General features: G+C 43.4%; 1 protein-coding gene across 2 annotated transcripts in view; it reads left to right on the top strand.

Moving 5' to 3' along the window:
• Nucleotides 1-27,725, top strand: part of LOC123766739 (uncharacterized) — a 56,079-nt gene that overhangs the window by 9,299 nt on the left and 19,055 nt on the right. For both annotated transcript variants that reach the window (XM_069337992.1, XM_069337994.1), the window contains exons 2-8: nucleotides 4,695-5,007; nucleotides 14,831-15,010; nucleotides 16,075-16,248; nucleotides 17,038-17,240; nucleotides 17,998-18,356; nucleotides 19,636-19,712; nucleotides 24,260-24,406. In XM_069337992.1, the coding sequence (XP_069194093.1) occupies nucleotides 4,695-5,007; nucleotides 14,831-15,010; nucleotides 16,075-16,248; nucleotides 17,038-17,240; nucleotides 17,998-18,356; nucleotides 19,636-19,712; nucleotides 24,260-24,406 (1,453 nt within the window). The remainder of the gene's footprint in view (nucleotides 1-4,694; nucleotides 5,008-14,830; nucleotides 15,011-16,074; nucleotides 16,249-17,037; nucleotides 17,241-17,997; nucleotides 18,357-19,635; nucleotides 19,713-24,259; nucleotides 24,407-27,725) is intronic.

Raw genomic sequence — 27,725 nt, forward strand, 5'->3', positions numbered from 1 at the left:
GGAGAACACCACCTGCCAGCCGGCCTAGCGGAGAACACCACCTGCCAGCCGGCCTAGCGGAGAACACCACCTGCCAGCCGGCCTAGCGGAGAACACCACCTGCCAGCCGGCCTAGCGGAGAACACCACCTGCCAGCCCGCCTAGCGGAGAACACCACCTGCCAGCTCGCCTAGCGGAGAACACCACCTGCCAGCTCGCCTAGCGGAGAACACCACCTGCCAGCTGGCCTAGCGGAGAACACCACCTGCCAGCTGGCCTAGCGGAGAACACCACCTGCCAGCTGGCCTAGCGGAGAACACCACCTGCCAGCTGGCCTAGCGGAGAACACCACCTGCCAGCTGGCCTAGCGGAGAACACCACCTGCCAGCTGGCCTAGCGGAGAACACCACCTGCCAGCTGGTCTAGCGGAGAACACCACCTGCCAGCTGGTCTAGCGGAGAACACCACCTGCCAGCTGGCCTAGCGGAGAACACCACCTGCCAGCTGGCCTAGCGGAGAACACCACCTGCCAGCTGGCCTAGCAGAGAACACCACCTGCACTGGCAGGTGGTGTTCACTGCTAGGAGAGCAGGTACAATGGAGAGAGTAAAGTATACAATATTTCAAGTATAAGAATCAAGATATATTTAGATTGAACAATTTCCTGTACTTTCAATAATACTTTTATTGCACTCTATCATCATCATCATTATTTACAGAAAGAAATTAACGTAAAAATGTAAGTCATTTAATATATAAAACAGAAGTAGATCTGTACGTATGTTATGATGCAGGATCGCTATTAGGAACTTGGTTATAAACCATATGATGATCCATATCATCATAAATTCTGAAACGTACATATATTTTCCATTCAGGCTTGTTCGCATATATTTTCAAATGTTTGTAATTAAAGTGTTTATTTGGGAAGCATGTATTTTAGTTCCCCTTCTTAGCTCTGAGAACACGCCTTCTTGCAGCAAGAATTTCTTCCCACCAATCTGAGAGGCGCTAATGAGACCAGTCTTGACTTACTGGACAGATCATGAGCAACAGTGAACTACAGTGGTACCTCAGCTTACGAATTTAATCTGTTCCCAGACATAGCTCGTAAGCCGAATATTCGTAAACTGAAGCAAATTTTCCCATCAGAAATAATGGAAATGGAATTAATCCTTTCTAGACTGCCCCAAAAATTAACTTCAAAGTAAATTTTATACCCAGTTCACCCAAATCTTCAGTACTAAAGTATGTACAAGTTATTACTTACCTTTACCTACATATTGACTCCTGTTGGCGTATGGAAGATGGTGAGGAGGGGGAGGAAAAGAAGTGTTCGCGTTTGGAAGGGGAGTTCCCTTCCATTATAATATCAGGCAGTGATGACTTCTCTGAGGTACACTCTCTGGCACGTTTTGCCTGCATATCACTAGGACCTGCTTGTGGCTCACTGCTTGTGGCTCACTGCATGCGGCTCACTGCATGCGGCTCACTGCTTGCGGCTCACTGCTTGCGGCTCACTGCTTGCGGCTCACTGCTTGCGGCTCACTGCTTGCTTGTCTGACTAAGAAAAAAGACACTTGTTTTTCTCTGCATTTTAACACGTCTGTAGTAAGACATCACATTATCGTTAAAAAGGTCAATGCAGCGGCCTGCTACAGCTTTATCTGGGTGAGTTCTTTCAACAAAACTTTGCAGTACTTCCCATACTTCACACATTTTCTTAATGAGGAAGGGACATCCTCTACTCAAAACTATTTTCTTGGGTTGAATCTTCTTGGGACCCATGGCAAGATATATAATAATTACTTTTTATGTTCAAATACTCAAAAATCTGAAAAACACAAATTCTTTACAAAGAATTCGGGCACGATTGTCACTAGACGGGAGCCACTGATAAACTGAGGCGCGATCGCCATGCCACCACACACTAGGTCGGCCCATATGCTTATCAACGAACTCTTTTCCCGAGGCAAACTTCGTAACCCAATTCGAATTTTCCAAAGAAATTGGGCTCATAACCCGAAAAGTTCGTAAATAGGGGCATTTGTAAGCCAAGGTGTCATTGTATAGCACCATCTATACCAGAGGATATTCAAAATGTTCTTGATATCATTCAAATTGTCAATACGGGAGCAGAAGACATAAATTGAGTGATGTCAAAGGAATCATATTGACTGACTGATCCCCATTGTAAATATTTGTTACTTCCTGACCGTAGAGTTACTGCCGCGATCGAGGGTAAAAGACCGGATGTATCCAGTATGCAAGCTGCACATGTCTCTGATTGATTTTCATAGGTTTTTTGCTGTAATATTATTCATTAGTGTGTAGTGTGATATATTTATATAATAAAATGAGTGAATCATCGCTGTACTCAAAAATATGGTGTGCATATTGTTGATTCAATTATGTTCATCAAACAGTGAACAAATACTTTGTCGGTTATTACACTATATACACAGGTTATATATAAGTATCTGCATGTTTTGTTCACCATAACGAACCACTAAGTTGCTATTACGAGTCAAAAAGTAACGAGGAGTGACCGCCACACACCAGTCAGCCACTCGCTGCCACTCACTCCCTCAACACCTCACTCGCCCACATTGTCCTCCCACCATACTGATTTTGCTTTTATTCACTATATACAGACGTTACATATAAGTATCTACATTCGTGTTCACCATAACGAACCACTAAGTTGGCATGCTGAGTGGCAGTGGCAGTGGCAGCCCGCCACTGGCTGCTACTTCCTCCCTCCCTCAAGTCACCTGACTTGCCACCATTCTCCTCCCACCATACTGTTTTTGCTTTTATATACAGACGTTATATATAAGTATTTACATTTGTGTTCACCATAGCGAACCACTAAGCTGGTATGGTGAGTGCAGTCAATAAAAGGTGGTCACACACAGTCAGAAGACAACGCCACAACCCTCCCTCCAACAGCATTACTCCTCCCTCCATGGCGCACAGCGCTAAATATCCCCACAATCCTGCTATTATCATAACCCTGGTCAGTTTTATCACAGTCAGGGGTCTTCTGTAATAATATCACTACATAATAGCATGAACAAGTATATTATGGCATTTTTAGGTGATGCTGTGGTCACAAGCTGAACAGCAGTGCTGTGAGTTCATGCTGCGTGTGTCAGGCTTGGTAGCTCACTCAATACTGAGGCCCCTAACACCCGGGAATTTGGCTCATGATTTTTTTTTAAATGACGTCTGTTTACAAGAGCCCTGATGAAGGTGTGGTGAACCCCGTGTATCCGCGGGCCGTTTAAATCTTGCGTAGTACTCCAAAGCATATGATGCGATGCGTAATTTACTGCAAGTCGGTCAAAGCATCATATGATGCGATGCGCAATTTAAGGGTTAAAGCAAGGGGGGCAGAAATGGAGTAAATGAAGGTTGTGTCGTCAGCAAATAGAATTGGTTTGAGGTGTTGGGAGGCATTTGGAAGGTCATTAATGTAGATGAGAAAGAGGAGAGCCAAGTATGCTGCCCTGAGGAACACCAATGTTGATGGGTAGGGTGGGAGAAATTGAATTACTGTATTCGCAGAAATGTACTGGAGCCTGTCAGTAAGATAAGATTTGAGGTACTGCAGGGAGTGACCTCTGACTCCATAATGATGTAATTTAAGAAGAAGGTTTTGGTGGTTGACAGTGTCAAAAGCCTTACGCAGGTCCACAAATAACCCAACAGGGAACTCATATTTATCAAGAGCTGCATGTATCAAGTTAATCATACTAATAAGTGCATCTTTAGTGCTTTTTTTGGGTCTGAAGCCATATTGACAAAAGCTAAGTATATTGTGTTTGGCTAGATAAGAGTAAAGCTGCTTGTAGAATAGTTTTTCAAATATTTTTGACAAGTTTGGCAGGATTGATATAGGTCTGTAATTGTTAACATCAGTGAGATCACCACATTTGTAGACAGGGGTTACTCTCGCTTTTTTTTAGAATATCTGGAAAGGTTTGGAGTTCAAGTGACTTGTTGAAGAGCAATGCAATGGCAGGAGCTAAAGATTTGGAGGCTTTTTTGTAAATTAAAGTTGGTATCTCCTCAAGGGCACTAGACTTGGTTTTAAGGGAAAGGATTATCTCATTAACATCAGTGGAATTTGCAGGCTTTAGGTACAGAGACTGTGGATAGTTACCTGTAAGATAGTCCTGAACATCAGTACTGGAAGATGGAATATCATTTGCTAGGGATGACCCAATTGGGGAGAAGAACCTATTGAACTCAATAGCAGTATCAGAGGCTGTAAGCTGACCATCTCCTTGAAACTCCATTCCTTTCTCATGAGTAGGGCCACTCTGCCTCCCGCTACCCCTCCCTCTCTTTCCTTATTACAGTGTAATCCTGGGGGAACACAGCATTTATTATGGTTCCCGAGAGTTTTGTTTCCGTGAGTCCAATTAATCTGGTAACCTGTAGAACTGTCCCTGGTGGTGGTGTAGTGGTAGTGCACTGTCCCCACCGGTAATTTGGTCTGGGTTTGAATCCTGGTCAGGGAGTATTGACTGGCTACCAATCCTTACCTGTTGCCCAGGAAAGTAGTAGGGCACAACTCGCCGTGAGCTTTGGGAACGGAAAGCTCTCATCCTGCTAGCAGGAGTCAGGAGTTGTCTGGTCATGTACCCTTCTGTAGTAAAATAAATATATATATATATATTCTTAAAAATTAATTTATTTAATTCCAGATTTAAAATGATGACTAAGTTCTGCTGCGTGCCCAACTGTGACAGCTGTTCCACAACAGCCAGGCTCTTCAGATTCCCGAAACAGCCAGAAATGGCACTGAAATGGAAACAAAACATAGCCCTGGATAAAATTAAATCATTTTACATCACCAAGAATAAATTTGTGTGCGAGCACCACTTCAGGGACACGGATTTTAGGCCGCTTGAACCTGGAAATTTGCTTAGGGCACTCAAGCCACATGCTGTGCCTAAAATGTCTAGGAAGTCGCAACTTAAAAAGAAGACATTCAGTACTCCATTTGACACAGATGAGGTATGTAAACTATGGCCCACATAGTACTGTGTGTAAACTATGGCCCATATAGTACTGTGTAAACTATGGCCCATATAGTACTGTGTAAACTATGGTCCATATAGCACCATGTGTAAACTATGGCCCATATAGCACCGTGTGTAAACTATGGCCCATATAGCACCGTGTGTAAACTATGGTCCATATAGCACCGTGTGTAAACTATGGCCCATATAGCACCGTGTGTAAACTATGGCCCATATAGCACCATGTGTAAACTATGGCCCATATAGCACCGTGTGTAAACTATGGCCCATATAGCACCGTGTGTAAACTATGGTCCATATAGCACCGTGTGTAAACTATGGCCCATATAGCACCGTGTGTAAACTATGGCCCATATAGCACCGTGTGTAAACTATGGTCCATATAGCACCGTGTGTAAACTATGGCCCATATAGCACCGTGTGTAAACTATGGCCCATATAGCACCGTGTGTAAACTATGGCCCATATAGCACCGTGTGTAAACTATGGCCCATATAGCACCGTGTGTAAACTATGGCCCATATAGCACCGTGTGTAAACTATGGCCCATATAGCACCGTGTGTAAACTATGGCCCATATAGCACCGTGTGTAAACTATGGCCATATAGTACTCTGTGTGTAAACTATGGCCCATATAGTACTCTGTGTGTAAACTATGGCCCATATAGCACCGTGTATGTAAACTATGGCCCATATAGCACCGTGTGTAAACTATGGCCCATATAGCTCTGTTTATCCATAGCCATTGGGACCAGGTTTTTTGTGTCATTACAAAATTGGTATTAGTGTTTGTATGTAACTGGATTCTCTCCCGAATTGAGAACAATTCTAACTTTTCTTGTGTTTGTTATTAGATTTTGTAGCAAATGATGACAACTTCCAACTGATTTTCTTCCATTTTGTGGAGGGAGCCCCTTTGGCTCCCCGGAGTTATCCAGGGTGATATGAATGTATTAGACTGTGGCATCAGTCAAGTCCAATGGAGTTCTTAGGCCTACTGGGGACCACGAGCCACAACCTGGCCTTCTCAGAGAGGCATGAGGAGCAATGGCCTATAGAAATCCCTGTAATTACCTAAGTGTAATTACCTAAGTGTAGTTACAGGATGAGAGCTACGCTCGTGGTGTCCCGTCTTCCCAGCACTCTTTGTCATATAACGCTTTGAAACTACTGACGGTCTTGGCCTCCACCACCTTCTCACTTAACTTGTTCCAACCGTCTACCACTCTATTTGCGAAGGTGAATTTTCTTATATTTCTTCGGCATCTGTGTTTAGCTAGTTTAAATCTATGACCTCTTGTTCTTGAAATTCCAGGTCTCGGGAAGTCTTCCCTGTCGATTTTATCAATTCCTGTTACTATTTTGTATGTAGTGATCATATCACCTCTTTTTCTTCTGTCTTCTAGTTTTGGCATATTTAATGCTTCTAACCTCTCCTCGTAGCTCTTGCCCTTCAGTTCTGGGAGCCACTTAGTAGCATGTCTTTGCACCTTTTCCAGTTTGTTGATGTGCTTCTTAAGATATGGGCACCACACAACAGCTGCATATTCTAGCTTTGGCCTAACAAAAGTCATGAACAATTTCTTTAGTATATCGCCATCCATGTATTTAAATGCAATTCTGAAGTTAGAAAGCATAGCATAGGCTCCTTGCACAATATTCTTTATGTGGTCCTCAGGTGATAGTTTTCTATCTAGAACCACTCCTAGATCTCTTTCTTTATCAGAATTCTTTAAAGATTTCTCACATAATATATAGGTTGTGTGGGGTCTATGTTCTCCTATTCCACATTCCATAACATGACATTTATTAACATTAAATTCCATTTGCCAAGTGGTGCTCCATATACTTATTTTGTCCAGGTCTTCTTGAAGGGCATGACAGTCATCTAAATTTCTTATCCTTCCTATTATCTTAGCATCATCAGCAAACATGTTCATATAATTCTGTATACCAACTGTGTGGTAGGAAGCATTCTATGTCTGCCATTGACCAGGTCAGGCACCCAGAAAGGTAAGCGCCCTAAAACAAACTCTTATCTGGTTAAAAATTTTGCTTCAGAAAGCCGAACTGTTGAACAGAACTCCCCAAACTACAAACGAGCATGACGTCATGCTTTTCATGTGTGTTTCATGCACCTGTTTGTCTCTAGGTAGGAGGTAGTTTTGTCGCTGGTAGGGGTTAAAGTTAAAAGCTAAAGTTACAGTTAAAAGCTCTGTACCTCAGGTACAGTCCTTGCACCATTGCTTTTCTTTATTCTCATATCAGATATAGATAAAATTACAGGTCACAGCTTCGTGTCATCCATTGCAGATGACACAAAAATCAGCATGAAAATTACCTCTGCTGAAGACACTGATAAACTACAAGCAGACATTAACAAAGTTCTTGATTGGACAGCAGAAAATAATATGAAGTTTAACAGTGATAAATTCCAGGTACTCAGGTACAGCAAAAATGAGGATCTGAAACATAATACAGGGTACAAAACACAATCGAATCTGCCCATACTAGGAAAACAGCATGTCAAGGATTTGGGAATAATGATGTCAGACGACCTGACGTTTAGGGATCATAACCAAGCAAATACTGCGTCAGCCAGGAAAATGATAGGATGGATTACGAGAACTTTCAAATCCAGAGATCCCATCACAATGGTTATACTTTTCAAATCACTTGTACTGTCTTATCTCGAGTACTGCTCAGTACTCACTTCCCCCTTCAAAGCAGGAGAGATTGCTGAAATAGAGGGAATACAGAGAACATATACGGCATGCATAGACGCGATAAAACGCCTAAATTATTGGGATCGTCTCAAATCTCTCCAAATGTACTCTCTAGAAAGGAAATGAGAGATACCAAATAATATACACATGGAAAATACTGGAGGGCCAGGTCCCAAATCTGCACAGTAAAATAACAACGTACTGGAGTGAATGATATGGAAGAAAATGCAGGATTGAACCAGTGAAGAGCAGAGGTGCCATAGGCACAATCGGAGAACACTGTATAAACATCAGAGGTCCGCGGTTGTTCAGCGTCCTCCCAGCGACTATAAGAAGTATTGCCGGAACAACCGTGGACATCTTAAAGAGAAAACTGGACTGTTTTCTAATAGGAGTTCCGGATCAGCCGGGCTGTGGTGGGTATGTGGGCCTGCGGGCCGCTCCAAGCAACAGCCTGGTGGACCAAACACTCACAAGTCGAGCCTGGCCTCGGGCCGGGCTTGGGAAGTAGAAGAACTCCCGGAATCCCATCAAGCAGGTATCACACACAAATTATTATGTGACAATTCAAATCATGTGTGGTATAAAAATTGTTGGAAATGGTCTCTTTTGGACTCGGAGGTGAAAAAGTACTGTTATTCAGAACACGTGATTATCCGGCTGGGGGTCCTTCCCATATAATCCGGATAATTGAGTGGAGACAGTAGTAAACACTATCGTGCGCTCGTCATGCGCGCTGCCAACTTCAAGGTCACGCCTCCGGCGTGTGGGCAAGCACGCGGCGACACTGAAATGTGTATACTAGTTTCAGTTTTCTCACCTTAATTCTCGTGCTACGTCGTTCGTTTTGGTATCATTGTGTTCGCAATAGAATTCCCTTACAGGTGTATATGCATATAATGTCCGAAAACCTGGCGTGACGCACAACAGCAAAGCCTAAAGTCGGCAAAAGTTACCCTTCAGCGCACAAATTCAGTAAAATGTGTATACTCGTTTCAGTTCAGTTCAGTTCAGTTTCATCACCTTAATTCTCGTGCTATGTCGTTCGTTTTGGTATCGTTGTGTTCGCAATAGAATTCCCTACTGGTGTATATGCATATAATGTACAAAAGCCTGGTGTGACTCCCCGCAGGAAAGCCTAAAGTTACCCGTAAACAAGCACCAATTGGCACACCGCAACCTAATGTGTATACTCTTTCAGTTTGATAATATAAATTTTCGTGTTAAATCTTTCATTTTGGTATCAAATTGTTCGCAATATAAAGGTGCGTATTTTAAAACTAGTCCCATAATAATAGAGCAATAACTGGAATTTTAACATTTTAATTTTGGACACTCGTCATCACAAAATTATTTACATCTTTCCAGTGTTCTGACATAAATTTTTTGTTACATTTTTCATTTTGGTATCAAATTGTTCTCAATGTAAAGGAACGCATTTTAAAACTAGTTCCACAATTATTAGCACAATAAATAGAATTTTAACATATTTTAAAATTTTGATCAAAAATGTATTTATAATCTTTGAAGTGTTCTGACATAAGGTTTCGTGTTACATCTTTCATTTTGATATCAAATTGTGCGCACTCTAAAGGCGCTTATTTTGAAACTATCCCGAAGTTCGTAGGGTGCGAAAATTACAAGAGATGAGGTTATGAGGCATCTGTTGGATCTGGACGTGAGAAAGGCTGTTGGCCCGGACAGAATCTCACCATGGGTATTGAAAGAGTGTGCAGATGCACTTTGCTTGCCACTCTCCATAGTGTATAGTAGGTCACTGGAGACAGGAGACCTACCAGAAATATGGAAGATGGCTAATGTAGTCCCAATATACAAAATGGGTGACAGCCGAGGTACTGAACTACAGGCCAGTGTCCTTAACTTGTATACCATGCAAGGTGATGGAGAGATCGTGAGAAAAAACCTAGTGCAAAAAGGGAGCCGGTGTCTGAGGGGACAGAACACTGGACGCATGATCCTGTTTTCCTGGGTTTGATCCCGGGCGCCGGCGAGAAACAATGGGCAGTGTTTCTTTCACCCTGATGCCCCCTGTTACCTAGCAGTAAATAGGTACCTGGGAGTTAGTAAGCTGTCATGGGCTGCTTCCTGGGGGGTGGAGGTCTGGTCGAGGACCGGGCCGTGGGGACACTAAAGCCCCGAAATCATCTCAAGATAACCCCAAGATAGTAACACATCCGGAGAGAAGGGACGTTGTGACAACCCATCAACATGGGTTCAGGGATGGTAAATCTTGCCTTACAGCCTTAATAGAATTCTACGATCAGGTGACAAAGATTAAGCAAGAAGGAAGAATGGGCAGACTGCTTTTTCTGGGACTGTCAGAAAGCCTTTGACACAGTACCCCATAAGTCTGATGCATAAGCTGAAGAAACAGGCAGGAGTAACTGGTAGAGTGCTCCAGTGGATAAGGGAGTACCTAAGCAATAGGAAGCAGAGAGTTTGTGAGAGGTGAGACCTCAGATTGGCGTGAAGTCACCAGTGGAGTCCCTCCCTACCCCAAACCCTCCCTGCCCCCACTCAAATACCCAGCCAAATCTCCCTCCCCCCACACCCAATTCCCACCCTTCTACCCCTCCCCTCCTCCCGCCAAGTCCCCCCATTTCCTTCCTGTCCTCCCTCCCCTTTCACCCCATACCCTCCCTGTCCCTCCCTCTTCACTTGACCCCCCACCCCTCATCCCAGTATCCTCTGCAACCCTTTTATCCACCTCACAAATTCTCAAACCCATGGAACAGCTTCTTTCAACAGCAGAACACTCACCAAGGAGGAGATTTGAGAAGGGACAGAAGAAAGTGAGCCTCAAGGCAATGTACACTAACATAGATGGAATTACAAATAAAGCAAATGAACTTAGAGAATGGGTACTAGAGGAAAACCCAGACATAATAGCTCTCACAGAAACAAAGCTAACGAAAACCATAACAAATGCAGTGTTCCCACAGGACTATTATGTTATGAGGAAAGAGAGAGAAGGAAGAGGTGGTGGTGGTGTAGCTCTGCTGGTAAGAAAAGGCTGGGATTTTGAGGAGATGGGTGTTCAGGAATGTGAAGGTTTCAGTGACTAAATAACAGGTACGATAACAACTGGAGGGCAAAAAATTATAGTCGTAGTCATAAATAATCCACCACCAAATGACAGAAGACCCAGACAGGAACATGATAGAAACAACATGGCCACCATTAACACTATCGGTAACTTTGGACTGGACTTGCGTCCACTACAAAAAATATTTGTATAAAATTCATTTTTTATCCAATCGACCTCAGGATAGTATCAAAATAAGCGCCTTTAGAATGCGCACAATTTGATTCCAAAATGAAAGATGTAACATGAAACTTGATGTCCGAACACTTGTATGATTATAAATAGGCTTTTGGTCAAAATTTTAAAATATTTGTTAAAATTCTATTTATTATGCTATTATGTTGGGACTAGTTTTAAAATGCGCACCTTTACGTTGCGAACAATTTGATACCAAAATGAAAGATGTAACAAATTTATGTCAGAACACTGGAAAGATATAAATAATTTTGTGATGATGAGCTTCCAGAATTAAAATATTTGTTAAAATTCCAGTTATTGCTCTATTATTATGGGACTAGTTTTAAAATACGGACCTTTTTATTGTGAACAATTTGATACCAAAATGAAAAATGTAACATGAAAATTGATGTTATCAAACTGAACGAGTATACACATTAGGTTGCAGTGTACAAATTGGTGCTCGTTCACGGGTAACTTTAGGCTTTTCTGCGGGGAGGCACTCCAAACTTTTGTACATTATGTTCATACACATCTGTAGGGAATTTAATTGTGAACACAATGACAACAAAACGAGCAACGTAGCACGAGAATTAAGGTGAGAAAAATGGAATGAGTATGCACATTTTACTGATTTTGTGCGCTCACGGGTAACTTTGGCTTTAGGCTTTGCTGTTGGGAGTCACGCCAGGCTTTTGGACATTATATTTATACACACCTGTAGGGAATTTAATTGCGAAGACAATGATACCAAAACGAGCGACGTAGCATGAGAATTAAGGTGAGAAAGCTGAAACGAGTTTACACATTTAGGTGTCACCGCGCGCTTGCCCGCACGCTCGCCTGCACATCGGGTGCATGACCCCCCTAAGTTGACCGCGCGCCTGTCCGGTGACCGATAGTGTTAACATAATAGAGAGAGCAACTTTTGTTGCTAGCAGGAATGGATCTGGACTACTAATTATGGGAGACTTCAACCAAGGGAAGATAGGTTTGGAGAACAGAGACCCGCATGGAGGACCAGAAACATGGAGAGCTAAGCTGCTGGACGTGGCAACAAGAAACTTTCTAAGCCAGCACATCAAGAAACCAACAAGAATGAAAGATGATGAACCAGCAATGCTTGATTTGATATTTACCCTAAGTGAGTGGGATATAAGGGAAGTCAAGATGGAAGCGCCCTTGGGAATGAGTGATCACAGTGTATTGAACTTTGAGTACCTGGTAGAGCTAGGAATTATCTCCCCCAAAAAAGAGCTAGGAAACAAAAGGCTGGCATACCGAAAGGGAAATTATGAGATGAGAAGCTTCCTAAGGGAAATACCTTGGGACACAGACCTCAGAGCTAGGTCTGTACAAGAAATGATGGACTATGTCACCCAAAAGTGTCAGAAGGCAGTAAGCAGATACATCGCGGCCCAAAAGGAAAAACCCGAGAAGCAAAAGAAGAATCCATGGTATAATGGGGCATGTATGGAAGCAAAGAAACTGAACAAAAGGGCGTTGAGGAACTTCCGGAATAACAGAACACCAGAAAGCAGAGAGATACCAGAGAACCAGGAATGAGTACGTCAGGGTGAGAAGAGAAGCATGGAAAAGTTATGAAAATGATATAGCAAACAAAGCCAAGACCGAACCAAAGCTACTCCACAGTCACATCAGAAGGAAAACAACAGTGAAAGAACAGGGAGTGAAACTTCGAACAGGCGAGGACAGGTATACAGAGAATGACAAAGAGGTGTGTGAAGAACTCAACAAGAGGGTCCAGGAGGTCTTCACAACAGAACAAGAGGGTCCAGGAGGTCTTCACAACAGAACAAGATGAGGTCACTGTGCTAGGAGAAAGGGAAGTAAACCAGGCGTCCTTGGAAGGGTTCGAAATTACGAGAGAGGAGGTCAAGAGACACCTGCTGGATCTGGATATTAGAAAGGCTGTTAGTCCAGATGGGATCTCGCCATGGGTACTGAAGTGTGTGCAGAGGCACTTTGCTTGCCACTCTCCATAGTGTATAGTAGGTCACTGGAGACGGGAGACCTACCAGAAATATGGAAGACGGCGAATGTGGTCCCAATATACAAAAAGGGCGACAGGCAAGAGGCACTGAACTACAGGCCAGTGTCCTTGACTTGTATACCATGCAAGGTGATGGAGAAGATCGGGAGAAAAAACCTGGTATCACATCTGGAGAGAAGGGACTTCGTGACAAATTGCCAACATGGGTTCAGGGAGGGTAAATCTTGCCTGACTGGCTTAATAGAATTCTACGACCAGGTGACAAAGATTAAGCAAGAAAGAGAGGGCTGGGCGGACTGCATTTTCTTGGATTGTTGGAAAGCCTTTGACACAGTACTGCATAAGAGGCTGGTACATAAGCTGGAGAGACAGGCAGGTGTAGCTGGTAAGGTGCTCCAGTGGATAAGGGAGTTCCTAAGCAATAGGAAGCAGAGAGTTACGGTGAGGGGTGAGACCTCCGATTGGCGTGAAGTCACCAGTGGAGTCCCACAGGGCTCTGTACTTAGTCCTATCTTGTTTCTGATATATGTAAATGATCTCCCGGAGGGTATAGAGTCATTCCTCTCAATGTTTGTGGACGATGCCAAAATTATGAGAAGGATTAAGACAGAAGAGGACTGTTTGAGGCTTCAAGAAGACCTAGACATGCTGAAGGAATGGTCGAACAAATGGTTGTTAGAGTTTAACCCAACCAAATGTAATATAATGAAGATAGGTGTAGGGAGCAGGAGGCCAGATTCAAGGTATCATCTGGGAGAGGAAATTCTTCAGGAGTCGGAGAAAGAAAGACTTGGGGGTTGATATCATGCCAGACCTGTCTCCTGTAGCCCATATCAAGAGGATAACATCAGCACCATATGCCAAGCTGGCCAACATACGAACGGCATTCAGAAACTTGTGTAAAGAATCATTCAGAACTTTGTGTACCACATATGTCAGGCCAATCCTGGAGTATGCAGCCCCAGCATGGAGTCCATATCTAGTGAAGGATAAGACTAAACTGGAAAAGGTTCAAAGTACTAGTCAGCCAGACTAGTACCTGGGCTGAGAGGTATGACCTACGAGGAGAGACTACGGGAATTAAACCTCATGTCACTGGGAGACAGAAGAGTTAGGGGGGACATGATCACTACATACAAGATTCTCAGGAATCGATAGGGTAGATAAAGACAGACTATTTAACACCAGGGGCACACACACTAGGGAACACAGGTGGAAATTGAGTGCCCAAATGAGCCACAGAGATATTAGAAAGAATTTGTTCAGCATCAGAGTAGTGGACAAATGGAATGCATTAGGAAGTGATGTCGTGGAGGGAAACTCCATACATAGTTTCAAGTGTAGATATGATAGAGCCCAGTAGGGTCAGGAACCTGTACATCAGTTGATTGACCGTTGAAAGGCAGGACCAAAGAGGCAGAACTAGACCCCCGTAAACACATCTAGGCTTTCTATAGGCCATTGCTCCTCATGCCTCTGAGGGGCCCAGGTTCTGGCTCATGGTCCCTGGTAGGCCTAAGAACTCCATTCACTTTGATGCCACAGTATAATACATTCATTTCGGCCTGGATAGCTCCGTGGGAGCCTCCGGGTCTCAATCAGAAAATGGAGTTTCATTACATTTAATTTTTTTGTGAACTGATGCTTTATTAAACTTAAATTTCATTGTGGTTTTGTGCTATAGGTGACCTTATTAATACATTTTAAGATTGCATATATTAGAAGAGGTTATCAATCAAGGCTCCCATTTTATAGTTTCATGAATCATTCCAGGTGGTAAAGAAAGCAGGGCAAGGAATAGGAAGATCTTCCACAAGCCAATCACTACCTTCCACGAGCCAATCACTACCTTCCACAAGCCAATCACTACCCTCCCCGAGCCAATCACTACCTTCCACAAGCCAATCACTACCCTCCCCGAGCCAATCACTACCTTCCACGAGCCAACATTATGTGAGTCGCCATCTCTTCTTTGAGCCATCTGCCACCTTTCGTGAGTTACCCATGTAATTTCACGAGTGACCCTCTTTCTTGCTTGAGCAATCTGCTTCCATGGCCACTAGATATTGATGTTGCTAATCGGGTAAATAAAGGCTCATCGTGTGCTGTCGTAAGAACTGCACTTTAATCTCGCTATCAGGGTTGGGAAGCATAATCTGTTGGCAATAATTTTACGTTAAATACAATACACTCCCACACTTTTCCTATGTCATGAATTGTTAAGGGTTCAAGGGAGAATGAAAGTCACTTTCATTTCATTTCATAATTGTTAGTTGGGTTATTTATTTATTTATTTACTACTGTACTTTAAAGCTATTCAGTTCAATGTGAATTAGATGATCATATGGATATGACATATGATATGAGATTATCATCATATCATCATGGATAAATATCAGAAGTGTTCAGTTTGTTGCTTTCTTGTGGGTAGGGAAGCATTAGCCTGGAGTACATCAGAGAGCAATATAAGAAAGATTGAGGGATTCTCAAATAACTCATCTTTACATCATAATCTTCCACATGACCTACTGCAACATCATATTCAGATGGCTGCATCACTCTCTATTGGTACATTTAGAGCATGACGCCACTACTGTGTATAACCAGGTTTAATGTGTTTCCTGTGAGTTGCCCACAAACTTAACTGCTTCCATCTAGCCTAATTTCCTGCCACTTCTCGTTTGTTGTTCACGCTAATTCCTTCTTGGCCTTTCTTTACCCCCATTGTCAAATATATTTGAGTAGGCTACACTCTTTACTGTTGGTTTAATTTGTTGAACAGTCTGTGAATCAACTGATGAACTTTTTAATTCCCTTTGCCATATTTTTTCTAAAATATATTTATCTGTAGCTATATTTATAAACGTTGAAAAAATATAGATGAAGATTGATTAAATTTTTGAAATTGGTTTTGATGAAATCGGTAGGTTTTACCTTGCACCTAAGAGGGATGTAAATTTTGTAAAATATAAATTTTATTGAGGTACTTGTCTCTCTTATTTTTTTCTTGTCCCCAGAATGAATCGAGAGGCCCAGAAGCTCAGTGTCTTTCAAAGCCTCCATATGTCGCTTGGCAGCTGTGTGTTCAGGCAGTTGCTAATGCTCCGAACAGACAAAGCACTGCAAAGGGTGTACGTGATTACATCATGAAGCACTACCCGTATTTCAATTTAAATAATAATTTATGGAAGGTAATGAAATAATTGTTGTGTACAGGGTTTTCCCTTGGTAGCTTCCAGGTACATTTCCAGTGGGTATTACTGGTTGAAAGTTTGCCCTTTGTTGCTTCCAGGAACATTCCCAGCAGGCATTAATCTGTTGAAAGTGACCTATGTTTCATACCGTTTACTATGTAATGTCTGTCGCTTTCAGCCAATGGTGCCCACTGGGTTGGCTGTTGTACCATAGAAATGACTCCAAAACTACCAGGCCTCTGAACTTATGCAGGCCTATCAAAATAGGACTAGAATCTGGTGTGGTCATAGAGGTGATCATTGGACAGGTTTCTTGTGAGGAAATCATCCAGTGAGTCTCAAGGGGAAATAGAAACGCCAGAAAAGAGAGAGAAGCCCAGAAAGTATCATATGTGCAGGCTCTATTGTACAACTTGCAATTACTATAAAGTATTCAGAAGTAGTATCTTTAGCTTCCAAATATTTTGGGCTTAAGGTGCAGTACAGTATTTCAGATGATATGACTTTTGTTGTGAAGTAATCAGGGTATCACATTTAGTATAATATTGCTTGTGTACAAGATGTTCATATGTTTATAACCCAGAATGGTTAGTAATATGTTGATTGTTTGTTGTCTGTAAATACATCACAATATTCAATAAATTCAATACATTGAATTAAATGGGGGTGAGAATAGCTTGAACTACTTCATCGCTTTGTGTGAACTGTAATTATACCTACATAAACTTTATTTCAACTTGGGTCAGGGGCAAGTAAGCAGTCTGTGATTGTATTTGTCTTCCTTAGAACAACGTGCGTCCTATACTCTATTGTGGCAAGTACTTCGTCAAAGTCCCAGAAACGAAAAATAAGAAAGGTATAAGCCTCTGGAAAATTGATCCAGCATTTGAGTGTGAATTAATAAGGAAAGCGTTCAAGCCTTCACAGTTCCTGATGAGGAGGCAGAAGAAACATCTATTGTCTAATATGAAGATGAAGTTCTCGAGCAGGTTTGTAACTATGTTTAGTTTTTGGTGGTATTCATTTGGCATTTAGTCTTTAGTGGCATTCAAGACACCCTTCCCTTTAGTGGCATTCAAGACACCCCTTCCTTTAGTGACATTCAAGACACCCCTCCCTTTAGTGGCATTCAAGACCCCTCCCTTTAGTGACATTCAAGACACCCCTTCCTTTAGTGGCATTCAAGACCCCTCCCTTTAGTGGCATTCAAGACCCCTCCCTTTAGTGGCATTCAAGACACCCCCTCCGGGATGCAGGTTTGGTGACCCCGAGACACAGGTTCAATCCCATAGCAATGCAGGCTTTTTCATATTTTAAGTGTTCACCAGCTCGGTGTAACTCTAGTTTCTGTGAAATTGATTACTGACTGGTTTGGAGTTTTATCCAGAGTCTAACTAAATACGATCCAGGTTTGGTACTTGTGAGCTTGGTCCATTTTTTTGTGCGAGTTTTGTTTAGTTATATATTATTTTCTTGCGTTATGGAACCTTCCAATTATTCTGCAGCTAATGACAACAAATTATTCCATCATATAACACTCCTCCCCCCCCCCCCAAAAAAAATAAAATAATAAATAAATAAAAACTAGCAACAGATTGATTAATAGGCTTTGTGGAAACACCAGCTTCTGTTTTGCAACATATTGCAAATAAAGTAACTTAGTTTTTCAAAGGAATGTTCATCATGGGGGGGGGGAATAGAGGCAATTGTTGTTAATTTCTAATTTTGACCTTTGTCCTTGACCAGAAAGTCATCAATTAGCAAATTAGCATTACAAGACGAGTCCTCAGCATATGAATATGTGAGCTGCTCTGAAAAATCTGGAAATGATGGTCCTGCCAATGTTGACGGTACATCTGATGAAGTTGATGGTCTTGCCGATACTGATGCTTTGGCTGCTGACGTTGATGGTCTTGCCGATACTGATGCTTTGGCTGCTGACGTTGATGGTCTTGCCGATACTGATGCTTTGGCTGCTGACGTTGATGGTCTTGCCGATACTGATGCTTTGGCTGCTGACGTTGATGGTCCTGCTGTTGCCTCAACCGCTGCAATTAGCACATCCAGAGCACCATCTTTAACACCACCTCATCAACATTTGCAAGGTAGGATCTCTATAGTTGATTTTTTGTCATGTTAATGTTAGTGGACCAGCTGTAACTAAGGTTAGGTACCCGATTTTCATCATATTTATAGGTTTTTACTGATCCTAAATTAAAGTAATCAACAGTCTTCAATAGAATGTATATAGTACAATACAGTCATCACTCTCTTGGTTTGTGTGTGAAATATTGTCCTGGAAAACCTTGTGCAAGTTCAGAGTTGACATTGCTGCATGTGAGAAATTTAGGGATGTGTTTCCTAGATCATGAAGCGTGAGAGGTGTCACGATGGAAAATTTAATCTGTTTAAGAATGTCTGTCTTGTCTTGTCTGTCAAAGGTTGGAGGCCAGATGCTATGGCTAGCATCTTCCAACTTTGCAAGGTATTGGTGAAGGGTAGATGATCAACATGGGTGGGTTCGGTTCAGCTCCATCAATCCTTTTAAAAGGCATTTGGCTCTCATTGTGATCCTCCCCCCCCCCAGCCACTAACTCAGTGGAAAGAGGCCAGCTGAGACCCTAGAACATATTCAATGGTCGGCTTTCATGACTGGGCCTTGTGATACCTGGGTAATCACAATATGGCACAACCTTCACAATATAAGACACGAGTGCTGTGCATTGTGTGCACATTAGTGAGGCTTAGATGGTAGTTTAGGGTTTCCTGTCTCCCCTTGAATATTGGCACTACATTTCAATAGAATCTAAAACCTTAAGTAGGCTAAAATTATTACAACATGATGTCGTCACACAGTTTGTATGCCTTGTATAAAATGCAATATTTTCTCTTGTTTTGGTTAGGTTGGGCTGGGTCAGGTTGGGTTAGGTATAATTAAAGAAGAGTGATAATGTAGCGTGGTGAAAATATGTTCAGGTCTTAGACCCTATTCCTGCAGTTACCTTTTTCTATATCATAGCATTCTTGTTTTTCCAGTATTTTGTTGGTTCTAGTTTGATTACTAAGTAGCTCCCTGTGTCCTCCGTTTATTAGGTGTGGTGCTATCTCGTCCTCCCTGATGATGATGCTATCCATTGTTGCTTTTATTAGGTGTGGTCCTACTTCTTCCTCCCCGATGACAATGCTATCCAATGTTGCTTTTATCTCTATTGTCTACTACCTTTATTCTCCAGCCTGAGCCTGTGTTTCACAATGTTTGTATCATAGAAAACTACAAATGTTTTTCTCAAAACATGACTGAACCTTGTCTAGTTGTACAGTAGTTTAATTTGTCATGAAGAAAATGGATGTCACTTAAACCCAAATATTTAATTGTATTTACAGGAAAAGCTGTGAAGTACAAAAAATGTCAGTTCAACGTTACAGGAAAATGCGTGAAGTACAGACAAAGAGGTGGCCAGGTAGGTTGGGAGACAGACATAGAAGCTGTCACTGGGCACTCACCTGCAATACCCTCTTGGTGGCAATATAAATATAATAAACCAGAGTGAATAAGTTTCTGGATTATGTATTGACAGGCGAGGTAGCAGCTGCGTCGAGACTTCTACTCTCCACCCCGCCCTCCCACATTTCCTTTTACAGTACAATACTCAAATCTATTGATTTGCCCTATTGAAGGGCATGACAATCATTTACATCTCCTATCTTCTCTAGTAGCTTGGCATCATCCACAAACATGTTCATATAATTCTGTACTCCTGGTAGTTTGTTTGTGTAGACAATAAAGATTACAGGTGCAAGAACCGAGCCCTGTGGTACTCCTCTAGTAACACTTTTCCAGTGGGATACACTGCCTCAGATTACCACCCTCATCTTTCTGGTAGTTACAACATTTTCATCCATGTGATCACTCCATGTCACCTCTCTCCATGTCATCTCTCTAGCATGTTCCAGTTTCCAGAACGACCTCTTGTGTGGGACTGTCAAAAGCCTTTTTTAGGTCCAATCAACCCAATTATATCTTTCCATGAAGAATTTCAATGGCTCTTATCGTAAAAGCTAAGTAGATTTGTTACACAAGATCTTCCTGTTCAAATGGCCCAAATTTCTGGGGGGAACGCCGTCGGCTCTGGAGCTATCCAGGCTGATATGCTAATGTCAGACTTTGGCATCAGTCATGTGTATGGAGTTTTGTGGGCCTACTGGGGACCACGAGCCAGAACCTGGCCCCCTTCACAGAGGCACGAGGAGCAATGGCGTATAGAAACCCCAGTGTGGTTGGAAGCATTCTATGTCTGCCATTGACTGGGTTAGGCACCTAGAAAGGTAGGAATCCCAAAACAAACCCCTATTCTGGTGAAAATTGCTACAAAAGCCAAACTAAACGGATAAAACTCCCCAAACAGAAACAAGCAAATGAGTATGTCACAAGACGTCGTGCCGCTGTCTGCACAGCTCCCCCCTCCTTGGGAGAGGGAAGGTGAGGCCTCAGACTCCCATGCCAGCCATCCACACCCCAGTTCTGTGGCTGATGCTATAGGCAACGGTTGTGTGCTATAGCTCCTGTGGTTGTTTCAGCACTGTGCCTTGTGTGTGGTGACTGCTATCTAGGTGGTGCGTGAGCTGGGAGTGATTCTTCGGTACTCGGGCTGCATGTGCCTAGAGCTTCCTTCTCTAGGTGCTCAGTAAATACTTTCCTTGGGGCTTGGGGCCACCTTCCACAAGTTCCTTGGGTTCTACTTCTGCTAGGCCATTTACTGCTTTGTTTTTGGCGGACCTTTGTGTGCTAGTCTGTTCTGTCTTCCTTGTTTGCCTTAGGGTAGGGAGCAGTTTACACTGCTAAAGGGTGCAGGGTACTGAGCAGCTTGTTTTCACCAATCATAGTTGCTGGCTCTGTTCCCCCTTGGTACGCTGACCTCTTGCAGGGTTTTTCTTTTTCTTTTTGTATGCCTGCCTGATGGGGGGTTTGCCTTGGTTGTTGTCCCCTATGTACTCTTTTTCTTCTTGTGGTTCCCCCCTGCTTGGTCCCCGTAAGTGTACACGTCCCGGGGGTTCAGTTCTTAGAAGGTTGTTTGGTAGATTTGGGCGCCGGTTAGCAGTACCCTGCCTGGGCTTCCCTGAGCATGAGTTCCATCTCGGGGAATCTCCACGGGGGTGCGTGGGTTCGATGGATTTGACCGCTGAGTCCCCACTCACTTTGTGTGAGTTCGAGGGTTGCTCTGTCCTCTTGTCTCAGAGTGACTCTCACTGTTTTTGCCTCCGTCTGCTGCCTGTTGGGTCGGTGGCACCTTCGACCTGGAGTCCTGCGAGTTTTGTTGCTTGTTTGTGACTGTTACCCAGTCTTATGCTGACTATGCGGGTGCAGGCAGCACGAGCGTTGCACAATGGGTGTAGGTGATTGCAACGTGCTTGGTTTGTTGCTCCCCGGAAGCCCCGAGGCTACCCCGTTTTGGTTGTGACAGGGCTTGGGGGGGTTCCTTCGGTTTTGTTTCCATCCCCGCCCCATGTCTTTCCCTTTTGTGGTTTTGTCCAGCCCCCTCCCTCCCCTCTCTCCCTGCATTCGGATCCTCACCGTCTGTGGGGTCGGGATTGGGGCAGGGATACGATGGTCTTGAGACTCGGGCGGTCTCGGGGATTTTCCCCTTCTGCGGTTGCGACGGAGGCATTCGAGCCTGTTCCTTCAGCTGTGTTGTTTGAGTCTGCCAGTGGGCTCCCTTAATATTTATCCGGCTGCCCTGGCTTTTTCTTATGAGGCTGGGGCTTTGGGGGAATGTCTTGACCCCGGGGCCTGCCATGGAGGCTCCTGGGGCTGGTGAGGGGCTGACTTGGGCCTTGGGCCCCGTTGGACCCCACTGGGGTTTTTCTCCCCTGTGCAGGTGGTTTGCGGTTATGGGGAGTGGGGATTTTCCTTTCCCCACTCTGCATACAAGCTGTTGGGCGCCGGGCCCTCCCCGGGTTTGGTTCCTTGTCCCTTCGGGTCCTTTGGTTTCGACCTGTAGATGGGATCTCTTCTCCGTTTTCTCCCACTTCTTCTCTGGCACAGGACTTCTCCGTCACATTGAGGTCATGTTCCTCTCATATCAGGGTTCTGTATGACCTTTGGTCTCGGGTGCGACGGTGCCTTTCTTAGCCTTCATGATTTTGTACTTGCTTCTGTAGGATCTCAAAGGTCTTCGATTCTTCCCGTATTATTGGAACGTCTGTCGTCTTCCGGTGAGGCTTACCTCCAGTCCTTTCTAAGACTTGTTAGTCCTCTTCCGTGTTTCTTCTTGGTTTTCGGTACTCTCTCATTCTGTTGTTATATCCTCTCCGTGTTGTCTCAGCACTGCTATTCTTCCTTAACCACTTAAATGCGCCAACCGAGTATTCTCGGTTGGTGGGAAACTGCGCTAACCGAGAAAACTTTATTTTTTTGTACCCATTCTAAATGTGTGCGAGGTTGGTTGTGTACGAAATGGACTCTTAGGACTTCCAGTGAGAGGCAGCCATCTTGGAAAAAATTCCCAAAATGTCCTAGAGGCTGCCTTCTTTCTTTCCCTCCCCCCCCCCTCCCCCCTTGGTTCTTGGTTTCCTGTTATGGAGCTTGATACTCTTGTCCGGAAGTGGGGGGTTCTGTTGCTTTGGCCCTGGTGGATGGTTTCTTCATTTGCAGCCCTAATGGGTTCTTTGGCTATTGATTCTTGGTTTGTTGAGCCAAGGGTATCATTCATTATGTACTGTTGTGACTGTTGTTACCTTTGCATTATTGGTGGTGGTGGTGCTCGAGGAATGCAGTACAGTACTTGGGGATTGGGTGTCGTGGGTTCCCTGGTGTAGGGCCTATTTCAAGTTGTTTGCATCTTATTAGGTTTAGCAAGACTGTGGTCTAACCATTAGCCCATAATGTTTGTAAGTTTATAGTACTGTCTGCTTTTTTATTTTTTAATGTTTTGGGAGAATATTTGGGCTTGGGGAGGGGGGGGGTTAGCAGTCCAGCAGGGTGCTGGTGGCTCTGTATTTAGTAAAGGTTCTTTATCAATGCTGGGCTTATGTGGGGCTTTGGGGCGGTTAATTCGTCACCAGTTCCTCTCTCCTGGGGGTTGCATTCTGCAGCTCTCCAATGCCGCTGGTGAGTGTCCCTTTTTGTTTTTTTGTGCTAACATAGCGGCAAAGAGCTAGTATTAAAAGTTCTCGCCGAGAACCCCACTTCTTTCGGGTGGGTCTTCGATGGCTCCTCGGGATCTTCCCCTTCCCAGGTCAGAGGCTTTGGATTTTGTTTTCCCTGCCTATCTGACTGGGGTGGAAAGGTTGGTGGTTCAAGGGAAAACGCACCTTCCTCCCTGAAGTTGCACACGTGGATCTAATTTTGGAATTGCTTCACCATGGGGGCTTAACAGCTGAGTGGACAGCACTTCGGATTCGTAGTCCTGAGGTTCTGGGTTCAATCCCCGGTGAAGATGGAAACAAATGGGCAGAGTTTCTTTCACCCCGATGTTTCTGTTCGTCTAGCAATAAATAGGTACCTGGGAGTTTGACAGCTGATATGGGCTGCTTCCTGAGGGTGTGTAACAAAAAGGAGGCCTGGTCGAGGACCGGGTCGCGGGGACGCTAAGCCCCGAAATCATCTCAAGATAACCATTGAGGGGTTCATAAGTCTTGGAAGCTTCCCTGTCTCATGGTCTATGGTTTGTTTACCTTACTGTTGACTGTAAAGTACCAACTCTTCCCTGCTCTGATGGCCGTTTCTTGTTTATGGATTTAGTACTCCGTGCTCCTTGCACCTCTTTGAGGGGGGTCGACCACGCTTTGGCCTCTGGTCGACCGTAGGCTCGTTTATGCCTTGCTAAGTTCTTATGTAGACTGAATTGGGGTGAGCTTGTCAGGTAGCAAATACCCAGGAGCGACCAAACACCCAACAAAAAGAAGCTTTTGTTGAATTCAGTGCCCCCCTGCCCCTTTTTTTATATTTTTTATATATACATTAATCCTTGAGGCATTATGATCTGTTTTTGGATTATTCTCTTTCCAGGTTTCCTCACTCAATGCATTTTCCTTTAAACAATTGATTATTCAAGCAATATCATCTTCGAAAGAGAAACAGTTGTGTCTGGAAGATATATTGGCATACATCATGGAACACAACCCGCATTTCCGCCCAGGAAACAAACTTTGGCAGGTACTGTAATATAATCAATTTGTTTACTGTATTATTTTATTTAATTTTCCCTTTGTTTTGTGCCGCCTGTGTGTTATGTTTTGTGATCTAGATTAAGGCCGGACCACAGGGACACTGACCCCCAAGAAACCAGCTGAAGGTAGACTAGAGGTTTCGTTGATAAACCCCTACTCTGCACTAGATAACGTATGTGGTTTCCTCCTGTGTTCTCGTTATGAATCAAGCCAATCATGAAATGTAAAACACACATGCACACACAAGGCTCACATTTGCTTCCTCGGGCCTCCAGTAACCATCGACTATCTTGGATGGTGAGTTGCTCACTTTCCTTCTAGGGCCTTAGTAAGGCAAATCACCATCTAGTGATTTATTTATTTACAGTGGCACCTCGACTTACGATTGCACCGACTTAAGATGTAAATTTCATCGAAAAATGCGACTTGACATACGATGGTGTCGTTGACTAACGATATTTGTTGGTACACATTCGGGTCGACCGAGCGCATGGTTCCCGGTTATGTGGTCCGACCTGCCTCAGTTTACTACAGCTGCCCGCTTAGTGACGATCGCGCCTATAAGAAATTCTGCGTTTGTGGTGATTTTTTGCATTTTGAACATTAAAGTAATTATTATATATCACGCCATGAATCCCAGGAAAGTCAGTGGTAAGGCTCAACATATGAAAACCCATGTAAGGATGACCATAGAGCAGAAACAAGAGTACAGAATGTCTCTTCCTCAACAATTAAGAAAATGTGTGCAGCATGGGAAGAATTGCAAACCTTTGCTGAAACGACTCGCCCAAATCAAGCTGCAGTAGGCCGTTGCCTTAACCTATTCAATGACACTGTGATGCATCATTACAGACAAATGTTAAAATGAAGGGAAAAACAAATGTCTCTTGACAAATTTGTAGTGAGACAAACAAGCACTGAACCACAACCAGATCCTAGTGGTATTCAGGCAATACGTAGGAGAGAGAGAGTACCCCAGGGAGAGAGAGAGAGTATCCATTATCACATCACTGCCTGATGTGATAATGGAAGGGGACTCCCCTTCCAAACAGTAACACCTCTCCTCTTCCTCCCCCCTCATCACCATCTTCCATACGCCATCAAGAGCCCTCCATAAAGGTAAGATAAACTTAGGTACTGTATTGTAGTTAGAAAAAAACATTGTTTTCAGTATAAAATGTATTTGTATGTTAATATTTTGGAGGGTGGGGAACGGATTAATTCAATTCTCTTTATTTCTTATGGGAAAAATTGCTTTGACTTAAGATATTTTGAGTTACGATCTGTGTCTGGGAACGGATTAGCATCGTAAGTCGAGTCCCCATTGTATTTATATATATACAAGAAGATACATTGGGAGTTAAGAGAGTACTGTACATAACAATGATGATTTTAACTTCTTGTAAAGCCACTAATAGCACACATAGTGTTTCTGGCAGGCCCTTATTCTAACAGATAGTTTTAAGTAGGTAATTTCCAGCAAAATTGACAAAAAATGTTTACAGTTACATTGTAAGAAAATTTGACACAATACACAAAGATTAGATTAACCCTTAAGTTGCGCAACACTTCATATGATGGGTTGAGTGACTTGCTATAAATTGCGCATTCCATCATATGATGTATTGGAGTACTACGCAAGATTTAAACAACCCGCAAATACACGGGGTTTACCTCACCTTCATCAGGGTTCTTGTAAACAAACGCCATGTTTTTTAAAAATCGTGGGCAAAATTCCCGGGTGTGAGGGCCTCAGTATTGAGTGAGCCACCAAGCCTGACGCACGCAGCATGAGCTCACAGCACTGCTGTTCAGCTTGTGACCACAGCAGTGCCTAAAAATGCCATAATATACATGTTCATACTTTTATTTAGCGATTATATTGTTACAGAAGACCCCTGACTGTGATAAAAATGACCAGGATTCTGATAATAGCAGGATTGTTGTGATAATTAGCGCTGTAGTGGGAGGAGTAATCTTGGTGGGGGAGGGAGGTAGCGTTGTCTATGTGTGACCACCTTTTACTGTCTGGACTCACTATACCAGCTTAGGTGTTCACTATGGTAAACAAAACATGCAGATACTTATATATAACGTCTGTATATAAAAGCAAAAACAGTATGGTGGGAGGAGAATGGTGGCGAGTCAGGTGAGGTGAGGTGAGGGAGGGAGTGGCAGCCAGTGGCGGGCTGCCACTGCCACTCAGCATACCAACTTAATGGTTCGTTATGGTGAACACGAATGTATATACTTATATATAACATGTATACCTGGTTGATGGGGTTCTGGGAGTTCTTCTACTCCCCAAGCCCGGCCCGAGGCCAGGCTTGACTTGTGAGAGTTTGGTCCACTAGGCTGTTGCTTGGAGCGGCCCGCAGGCCCACATACCCACCACAGCCCGGTTGGTCCGGCACTCCTTGGAGGAATACATCTAGTTTCCTCTTGAAGATGTCCACGGTTGTTCCGGCAATATTTCTTATGCTTGCTGGGAGGACGTTGAACAACCGTGGACCTCTGATGTTTATACAGTGTTCTCTGATTGTGCCTATGGCACCTCTGCTCTTCACTGGTTCTATTCTGCATTTTCTTCCATATCGTTCACTCCAGTACGTTGTTATTTTACTGTGTAGATTTGGTACTTGGCCCTCCAGTATCTTCCAGGTGTATATTATTTGATATCTCTCTCGTCTTCTTTCTAGTGAGTACATTTGGAGGGCTTTGAGACGATCCCAATAATTTAGGTGCTTTATTGCTTTATTGTATATACTGTATAGTGTAATAACAGCAAAAGGTGTGTGGGGAAGAAGCCATTTTGGTGATGGGTGTGGCAACATCTGCATGATTTGTCATGTTGGTAAGGGTGGCCACTATGCACTTTGGGCATTATACCGGCTTAGTTGAACAGTTAAGGTGAACAAAACATGTGGATACTTATATATAACATCTGTATATAGGGTAATAACACCACAAACAGTATTGTTGGGGGTGAAATTTCAGTGCATCTGACCTTGAATGTGTGAGGGAAGCAGCCTCCAGCTGACTGTGTGTAGCGACGTCTCTTAGTGCCTGAACTAACTATATCAACTTAGTTGTACAGTTGTGGTGAACAAAACTTGTAGATACTTATATATAACGTCTGTATATAGTGAATAAAAGCAAAAACAGTATTGTGGGAGGAGAATGTTGGCGAGTGAGGTGTTGGAGTGAGTGGTAGCAAGTGGCTGGCTGGTGTGTGGCGGTCACTCCACGTTGCTTTTAGACTCGTAATACCAACTTTGTGGTTCGTTATGGTGAACAAAACGTGC

This window comes from Procambarus clarkii, chromosome 5, assembly GCF_040958095.1.
Source record: "Procambarus clarkii isolate CNS0578487 chromosome 5, FALCON_Pclarkii_2.0, whole genome shotgun sequence".
Taxonomy (NCBI): Eukaryota; Metazoa; Arthropoda; class Malacostraca; order Decapoda; family Cambaridae; genus Procambarus; species Procambarus clarkii.